We start from the raw sequence: 9,671 nt of genomic DNA, 5'->3' as shown, positions 1-9,671 counted from the left end.
GCGTTTGAACTGGTTGCATGTCACCAGATTTGGTGATACCTCCCTCTAGCATGTATTCGTTTTTATACGTTAAAATCTCTCGTTATCATATAGACTTTGATCAGCCCTTTGCTTTCTTTGGTGTGATCCACCCGATGCGCCCTTTGCAAGAAGGCATAAAGAGGCGTTAACTTACTGCTCACCAATAGTGGCAAAACGTAAATCCAAACCTCCGCCGCCAGAAGCGCCGTTCACAAAGTAACCAATCGCATCCAGTGCATGAATGCAGCCGCTGGGGGGGATTTCTAATAACCAATCCCTGGCCCCGTCTTAGTGCTGTTTGGCTGCCTAGGAAGCTTTTTTTTCCCGACGGAGGAATTCAGTTGATCTGCCAAACACTGGAATGTCAACTAGACTGGGCGCCATATTGGATTAATGACAACTGAAACATCCGCACTTGCCCCTCTGGTTTATTCCTTAAAAATCATTTCAGCTTTTCAAGCATTTACATCGTAATATCAAGCACACCCCTTGAATAAATGTCTTAATGTCCGAGCACGATCACCTGCTGCTTTCACATATAAAAATGTTCCAAAGTGTATTTTTAAGTCTTTTCTTCTCAGACTAATACGTTGTTTATTTTCCTACTTGCTTGTGATTTTAAACTGCTTACCCGGGGAACTCGGTATTTCGCGCGTAAAAATTCCAGCGCTCAAACGCCAGCTTCTTTACGCCTCTAATTTCGCCAAGGCGATTGGTCAAATAGAGCGTCAATCCAGATTTAGCCGCGCCCCACCCCCATTCAACCATTGGTCTTTAATGTTGGTGTGTTTTTACTACTCTGTTTAGTAAAATAAAGGGGGGAGTTGCAGTTTACATGCAGTAAACACCAAATTGCTGTACAGCTTTTATTTTTTATTTTTGTTTTTAACACGTTTTGACGGAATAGAGAATGCCTAAAAGAAAGGTAGGTAAACAAGTAAGGTTTACTTTTTTTCTTTCTCATGTCCGACGAGAGGATACATTCTGCTGCAAGTGAAGCACACGGGATTCAGGCAAGGCAGATTTAATCTTTTAAATTACTAGTAGGTTACTTAATAAGAATCTTAAGTGGAAAAAAAAAATCCGAATTGAACCGAATTGAATAGATATGCAACGGAAGGTGGCATTGTGTCGATAATTTAATTAGCTTCGAGTATATGAAGTAAGAACGAAAGGGTCGGTCTCCATGCTGGATTATGAACAAGCAGCCATGGTGCACAGTCCAATTAGAGTGGGAGTTGTTTGCCTGGCGGTGTGTTAATTTACAGTTTGTGGATTTGTGGAGGCTTAAACCATTGTTGCACAGCTCCCATTCATTTGTATTCAGTTGCATTCATCCTGTTTTTGCACATATGCGATATATTATATTTTTCCTCTTCGTCCATATTGGCAATGCCAGATGGCTGCTGTGATCGCTAGGATCCGCCAGGTGGAGCAGTGACCCTTTCTTCTCTCAGTTCTATTCTCAATTGGCACACAGTATAACAGATGGTGAAAGGCCTCTTATCAGAGGGATGGTGGAGGGCTTTTGTTCTGCCCTTTCTTTACCCTTAATGTGCATGCCCCGTTTTGATTATTTGGAACAGTATATGGAATTGTGTAACGTATGCACTAGTTTATAAAATTATTGTTTTTGTGTGAAATTAACAAATAATATTCTCTGTATATATTATAAAAATTTGAAATAAATAGTATTAACAACTGTGGTGTAAGCGTACGTCATTCACTCACTTTATCATGTTGGGTTGCTTTTCTATATTGGATTATTTTCCATTTACAACAAGTTTCAATCTGTGCTTTATGTGCAGTTAAGTCCCATATGATCACAAATTTCACCTCGACTCAAAAAACTAAATACTTTAAGGCTGTGACTTGAATCGAGATTTTTATGAAGGCAAGGTTTCCATGAAAAATCATTTACATTTTCTGGGGTAATGTTGTAAAAACAAATCACGTTAAAAACGGTCCGACCCTGTTACAAACCACTTATTTAGATTTAGTTAATCTCTCTTAAACCTTCTCCATTCCCCTGTAATTTTTTTTAGTATCATGGATTGCTTACTTTAGCGACTCTCAAATGCATGGCTTGAAACAATTCGCTTACCATATGCATGTCCTTTTCTCCCATCCAGAGTGGAGCTGAAGGAGATGTCAAGGAGGAGGTAAGTCTTGAAACTGAAAATTTCTCGTTTCGTTTCTAGTAGGTATCCATTTTTTTCTTTCTTTTTTTTTTTTCTTTTTGTCCATGCCAGAGGAAACTCATTCAGGTTGAAAATCACATGGTGCCTTAACCAATTCATTTTTATGAAGCTTCATATGGTTATGGGTATAATTTTGTCACTCTGACCAGTGGCCCAAAACATACCCAAAGTTGTCAGTGCACAGAAAGAACCATTTTTATTTAATTATTCTCATTGATTTAGTGAATTACTGAATATTTTAAAACATTCAAAAATGATTTCCATATTTTTTTAAAGCAGTACAAAATATTTTGATATTTCTGCCTCTTTCCTTACAGCACAGTACTATGTAATGTTTTGTATTATTTGTTTAAATTGTTAAGCCCTGTCCTAGCTAAAACAAATAAAATACATTTAGGCATCAAATTGAGAGTTGCTTACCAAGGAGGAGTAACAGTTGGTTTTAAGTTTAAAATTGTTGCCAAAATGTAGTTACTATTTAAAATATGTTTCAGTTTATCAGATAGGTGGGTTAGTTTACATGATTGTAGTCCATTAATGCCTGGTAAGTCTGAAATGGAGAAATGAAGAGATCACTTTTTCTGATCATGCTTTACTGCATCTGTGTTATTGAAATGCTATTAAATTCTACAATCAGAAATGTACATTTTTTGGAGAATTTGTCATTTTAAAACTTTAGTCAGTACTGGTTTTCAGATAAAATAACAGCTACAATGTTAATGTTTATTTTTTAGCCCCAGAGGAGATCTGCTAGGTTATCTTCAGTAAGTATCTTTATTCTTTAATATATAGTTTTAAACCTTGTGAGACCGTTTGCACTTATCAAATTGCTGCTTTGAGCATTAAGTTTACTATATGCCTTTTTCTAATCAGATGTCAACTTTGTGAGATATTGAATTTTTGCAGTGTTGGTTTGATATGTTGAAGACAAGTTTTTGACGGTCAATATGCATTGTCTTGTATCCTTCTGCTTCTAGTCCTGAGAAGTATAGGTCTAGAGATTCTTTTTTTTTTTTTCTCCGTTTTATCTTCAGTATCTGAAAATATTTGTAAATATGTGTAAAACTACAACCAGAAATAAAGAATCTTCAGGTAAAGAATATGATTCTTTGTTGAGCACTCAGCTTTGCAATTGCTAATAGTCTGTTTTTATTCGGTTTCTTTAGTTGTGTCATCAGTAGGTGGTGTTAAGTGCAAGGTGGCAAAAGTGCAGATGTGAGTTGTGCTTCATTGAAATATATAATACAATTATTCATTTGTGTACTCTTCTTACTAATGTTACAGACGCTGTATTAAGTATAGGGAATTTATTCACATATATTAATTTAAAAGAATAGGTGGAAAAGTTTTTCAGTGTTAATCTTTTTATTTTATTTTTAGAAACCAGCACCTCCTAAGCCAGAACCAAAACCTAAAAAGCCAGCAAAGGTAATGTACACTTTCAGAGCAACATTGACTGTTTGTGAGGTTGCAAATTCATGAACATAACTTGAAAATGAATCCCACACTTGGAATTAAATTTGGCATGGTTAAAATGGTTGAAGTACGTCAGATTTTGAGCATGATTGCTTCAATAGATATTTCTGTAAATGAATAACCTTTTACAGCTATATACAATGTCTGTCTACAATATATATTAATAGGGTCAAAATTTCAAAATCACAACTTTACATAGGGACTATCATGCTGATATTAACATGTCTTGTGTACATGGTTTCCTCTGTCATTTGTGTACATGGTGCATCAATCCTTTCTTCAATCACCAACAAAGGCAAAATTTACATACAATATGTATGTATATACTTTATAATGTGTGTGTGTGTGTTTTTAGTTTTATTGTCTCCTTGTGTGTTTGGTATCTTTCAAATCAGTTATTTTTTCACAGGTATGGTATATATAATGTACATTTTCCATGCAAAACTGTATTCTAATGTTAAGAATTTTTCTATAAATTTTAAAACATACTGTACATGGCCAGTCCTAGTGTTTTTAGTGCATACTTGCACTGTTGTGTAAACTTGAATGAGACAGAAATCTAAAATAATTTTTAAAAATATTGATTTATAATGTGTATGTATGTATGTATGTGTGTGTGTGTGTGTGTATGTGTGTGTGTATACATATATGTATATATATATGTATATGTGTGTGTATATGTATGTATAATATATATAATTGTGCTATACTCAAGTCTGAGTAATGTCAGATAGTAAGTATGTGCCAGTTTGAAGGTGCAAATTGCAACAAAACATGGTCTTATTGTTCAGGTAGTCCTGATTTTGTGGTAATACACATCTAAAAAGCACACTGCAATAGGAACAGATCTACAAGATAGCCACTTACAGTTACCATAAATATATACCAACATGATTATCTTGTGAAGATCGCAAGCAGATCGAACACTACAACTGACCTGTGGTCTTTTATCTTGGTAGTAGAACTATCATAAATGTTTTAACATGCATCTAAAAGGTTATTAACATGTTTTAGCCTTTACATTGACTATTTCATTTGTATGTTTTTATTTAAATACTTGTATATATTTGTCTTTGCTGCTTTGTAAAATTCTTTTTTAGTAACTGCACTTATTAGTTTGTAAGTCTTAGATATTTAATATTTTGAAATATCATTCCATATGTCTGATAAGTACATTTAAGTATAGTTGGCTTTTTTTTTTTTTTTTTCTGTTGCTTCCAGTATTTTACTTTGTAGACAATTTTTTGGTGATTGTTCGGTAATCAGCAATTTTGTGTCATTTGTCAGATTAAAAAAAATAGTTTTGGGCCTTGCATCAATGCTTTTACTTCAAAGATTAACTTTAGTAAGACCTGAATCATCACAGACAAGTTATTTCAGAGACATGGTCTTTGAATATTAACTTTCCTAGGTCTAAAATTTATATTTAACTCTTTAAATTTCATGATTGATGTGGCCAGTTTAACACCTTAAAAAATACTGTCGCATCCAGGGCCAGCAAAGGGGCAAACTCCCCAGGTGGTGCTTTGGTCAGGGTGCCATTTTCATTGTGTTTTTTTAACATTATGAAGCAATAATACAAATAAATCAAATGTGTAACTATAGAATTTTATACACATCCAGTACTATATTTATGTACTAACTTTTAAATTTTATGAAATAAAATTTTCATTTAAAGGTTTAACATTTCATGTTATGCGGTTCATGGATATGCCACATGTCAATATGTAGCACTCGTGTTCATATTATTAATTTATACATAATGGAATAGGTGCAGAGGAGGTGTTGCAGGAAAGGGGGTGGGGAGGGTTGATTTACTGCAGTCCAGGTGCAACGCTAGAAAAAAGTTGTGAAGGTAAAAATTACGTTATTTTCTTCATTTCATAGTTCTGTAAGAAGATTTAATCAGTCATATCACATTTGCAGGAAAGGGGGTGGGGAGGGGGGATTTACTGCAGTCCAGGTGCAACGCTAGAAAAAAGTTGTGAAGGTAAAAATTACGTTATTTTCTTCATTTCATAGTTCTGTAAGAAGATTTAATCAAAGTCATATCACATATGTGCTAAATAAGTTATCTTTGAGTAACACTAAAACCAAACTAAGTCTCTATTATCTCTCTGTATTTAACTCTACAGTCTGCTCCAGTTTGTACTTGCTCAAATAGTATTTTGTTAAAAAGTTCAGGTTTAAGGTCATTATATGCATTTTTTTAATCCTTTGTGTTGATTCTACATTAAATGTGATTCAATGTGTATTTACTTCATGATTAATTTTATAATTACATGTGTTAATGTTGGATGTGATTAATTGCAATTACTTACATACATTTTTGATTCCCAGCCCTGATAAATTTTCATTATAATGATTTCTGTTTTTAATACTGTGTGTTTTAAACTGATTCAGTGAGATGCTAAAAATAATACATTTCAGATCTGTTACATGGATTAACTCAAGAAATAAAAATTCTCATTATCCAAGTACTTCTAATTGAGTGCATTGACCTTTTGTATTTGACCTTCTATAACTCTTGGTGTGTGTTGTCCAACTATAATATTTGACAGAAGGTTTGCATAAAAGAAATTGCATTGGTTTCTGCCAGTGCGTTTTTTATGTTTTTTTTCTTTAAAGCTGTAAACACAGACTGTATTTGTCTTAAGAGCCATTCATAAAAGATAGTCCTGTTACTTCTTTAAACAAACTCCACGCTTATATTTTATTATGCCCTTCTTTTGACCTTCAGAGCATCTATTAAAAATGCACACACTTTTTTTTAGGTGCAAGGTGCATGCTTAATTTATTTTGAAGTAAAGCTCAAGTCACTGTAGTAGTGTTAGATTTGCAGAATGTTGGTAAGTGACTGAGGTAAACAAACTTGAAAACTGAATGTCATCATGAAATATTATTTCATTCTTTCATCACATTCGGTGACTTTCTGTATTTTAATTGTAATATATTGTTTATTTGGATATATGATACATAGTCATTTTTTTCTTAGATAACTGGAGAAACACTTTATAATATTTATATATGAAAAAAGTTTCAAGATGTAGGTTTTTGAACACCTTTGTTAATATATATTATTAGTTACAGTATTTTCTACCAAGGATTCTTTAGGATTTTATGAGCTTATTTCCAGTGTTTGTTTAGTTTCATAGAACTCTGATTTTAAATCTGACTGACATTTAAAGAAGGTAATCCTTTATCACTGTTGTATGTTTTTCGTCTACTTATTCAGAGTGGATGAAAAAGAATTCAACAGGAATGAAAGTTTACATTTGTCACGGTTACTTTAAAGAAGAAATCTGTATTCCAGAAAGAGAAGACTGTAAATGACAAGAAAGAGGACAAGAAAACTACAACAAAAGGGAAGAAAGGTGCAAAGGCAGAGGCAGAAGCAAATGAGGAAAACCACTCTGAAAATGGAGATACTAAGACAAATGAGGTTGGTTCTTCCATTAGGATAATATCTTTTCACCTGCTAAGCTGAAGAATATCCTTCTTACACAATGAAAAACAGTTCATTTTCTTGCAAGTCCATAGAAAAGACTGCAATTAAAATCTAGATACTACTTGGCCATTGCATATATTATATACTGTAGATTATTTACATATATGTGCATGTACTGCATGTGTTTGAGAAATAATGATAATTATTTAAATGAATTAAAACATTTTCAATAGTCTATTACATACAGTAGCTAAATTCATATAGCATTTACAGAACCGGTTAGCAAGTTACATTAATTGTTGCAAGTTTATTGTAAAAGATTACTTGTTGTTTGCCTTATTTTAAGAGTGTAATTTTGGAGAGTGGTCTGTCTTGAATAAACGTGCTATTTATTGACCAACCTGAATGAGCTGAGCACTGATGATTCTGATATTCATCAGTGTTAAAGCCTTCTGAATTGACATCACAGAATTAGTTGTCACTAGAAACTTCACCTTAAGTTAATATTCATAGACATAAACATATTTTCTTAGTTTACTAAAATCTATGTTCTTAGTTTAGGGTAGCCTATTTTCTCATGATTTTTTTTTTTTTGTAATGCATTTCTAATGTAATATACAACAATCCAGGCCCTGTATTTCTCAATGGTATTAAGTAAATGCATGCTAATCATCTTTGTTCATGTTTTAAACATTAACCGATACAATGGCAAGCAAGAAGAATTTTAAATTGACATCAGAATGTTTGGTAATGATGTATATTGTGTGGCACTAGCCCCGGACACAAACAGGCAGACATGTTGTAATCACCACCACACGTTTATTTACAAAGTCTTTAAGTGCTCCACAAACCCCAATCTTCCCCAAAGACCAGGCCAACCACACTGCCTCTTCGGACTGCCTCCTTCTCTCTTTCTCTCTGACCTTGTCCTGCTTCCACCCGACTCCAGCACCGAATGAAGGGAGGCTGCCCCTTTTATCTCTACCCGGATGTGCTCCAGGTGTGCACCCGCAATCCCGCGGACACACCCCAGTGTGGCGGAAGTGCCTGCTGTCCTCCTGGAAGCACTCCGGGTGTTCCCTCTCTTCTTCCCCCCCAGCACTTCCTGGTGTGGCGGAAGTACTGGGGTCCAGGGTCCTTCAGGCAGGGGGACGCCCCCTGGCGGTGACCACGGGCCCCTGCAGGGTTGGGCTTCCAAGCCCTGTACCCGTGGCCCCCAATACAACCAGGGCGGTTGCCCCATCATGGTCTGGAGGAGGCATGAGCCCTCCTCCTGTCTACCCGGGCCAGTAGGTATCCCAGCCAGGTGCCACAATTGTTACAACCATGAGCAAACCTTTCTAGGGATGACGTTGTTTATAGTTCAATATATCTGAAAGCTTGATAGGGTATATAAAAAAAAAAACTTGAATAATGGCTTAGCTTGCTGTAGAATTTCTTTATATTTGAATAGTTAGTTATAAACTTCATCTTCTTACAGGCTAAGTCTCCTGAAAACTCAGAAGATAAAGAAGCCAAGTCGGAGTAGCATCACTGTCCCTCACCTGTTGCTGTTGTGTGGTACCCCAGTGTCCATAATGTATTGTAGACAGAGGAATATTTTTATCAACAATTTTTTAAATACCGGTTTTTAGCACAAAGCTAATTAAGGAAGACCTTGGAGCTTGGGAATGTCAAATTTACTTTAAAACAAAAAAGAAATAAAATCAATTTTTATTTTAAAAGAAAACTTTGTGATTGTAATAGTTTGTATGGATTAGGGAAGAAATTACAGTGATAGGCCTGACATGAGTGAACCCCTTGCCTCCCCAAACCCTACCGGTGTCTTTTAATTCAGTCTTTGATATAAGCTTTCCCCTAAATGTGGACTTTGTTTGTTTCAAAAAGAAATATTGCAGCCTTTCAACATTCCAGGATGTTTGTAGAGATTTACCTTTTTAATCAGGTATAAATTAAGCTTGATAAGAACATGAAAGATAAGCTATAAGGGAGGGGGTGACAATTTTTTTTTTTATGATTACATAATATCAATTAAAATATGCAGCTGTCTGTGTGCTCCCTCTATTTTAAACATTTATTCTGGATGTATGTTAATAAAATGACTCCTTGAAATTTTCCTCATTCTGCATTGTCTGTTTGTTTCTTTATAGTATCTGGTACATCTCTCATTCTATTGTGCTCTAATTTTCCATCTTTTTATATAAAGGTGAGAGCATGTTTTACAGTGTAGTTTGTTACATCCCCATCATTTCCATAACTCGATTTCCCTGGTCATTTGTGGATGCAAGGTACAAGTAAACCTGTACAAGACCCAAGTTTCTCTTGTTGTAAACAAAAACAGTAACACAAGGAAAAGTTAAAAAGAATGGAGCTTTGACAAAGGACTCTGGAATACAGGACAAAACTGCAAATTCCACACATTAAGACCCCCAGTCTGAATATGAACTGGAGTTGAAATATTGTAAAATGACAATGTTTCCCACTGACCAACTGTGTCGTGTTTTTTTTTAAACTGTAATTTCTCA

General features: G+C 34.7%; 1 protein-coding gene across 1 annotated transcript; it reads left to right on the top strand.

Annotated features, from left to right (window-relative positions):
* Positions 1 to 767: 767 nt before the first annotated feature.
* hmgn7 (high mobility group nucleosomal binding domain 7) lies at positions 768 to 9,262 on the top strand. The gene is made up of 6 exons (XM_028815948.2): positions 768 to 946; positions 2,154 to 2,183; positions 2,957 to 2,986; positions 3,603 to 3,650; positions 7,012 to 7,140; positions 8,627 to 9,262. The coding sequence occupies exons 1-6, from the start codon at positions 932 to 934 to the stop codon at positions 8,672 to 8,674; spliced, it is 300 nt and encodes a 99-aa protein (XP_028671781.1). The 5' UTR covers positions 768 to 931; the 3' UTR covers positions 8,675 to 9,262.
* The last annotated feature ends 409 nt before the right edge of the window (positions 9,263 to 9,671 follow it).

The sequence above is a fragment of the Erpetoichthys calabaricus genome, chromosome 12 (assembly GCF_900747795.2).
Source record: "Erpetoichthys calabaricus chromosome 12, fErpCal1.3, whole genome shotgun sequence".
Classification (NCBI taxonomy): Eukaryota; Metazoa; Chordata; class Cladistia; order Polypteriformes; family Polypteridae; genus Erpetoichthys; species Erpetoichthys calabaricus.
Note: the sequence above shows the minus strand (reverse complement) of the source record. Positions and strands in the feature narration are given on the sequence as shown.

Coding starts and splice junctions, on each gene's coding strand:
- hmgn7 (XM_028815948.2), top strand. Junction 2,184..2,956: donor AAGGAGATGTCAAGGAGGAG/GTAAGTCTTGAA, acceptor TTTATTTTTTAG/CCCCAGAGGAGATCTGCTAG. Junction 7,141..8,626: donor GAGATACTAAGACAAATGAG/GTTGGTTCTTCC, acceptor ATCTTCTTACAG/GCTAAGTCTCCTGAAAACTC.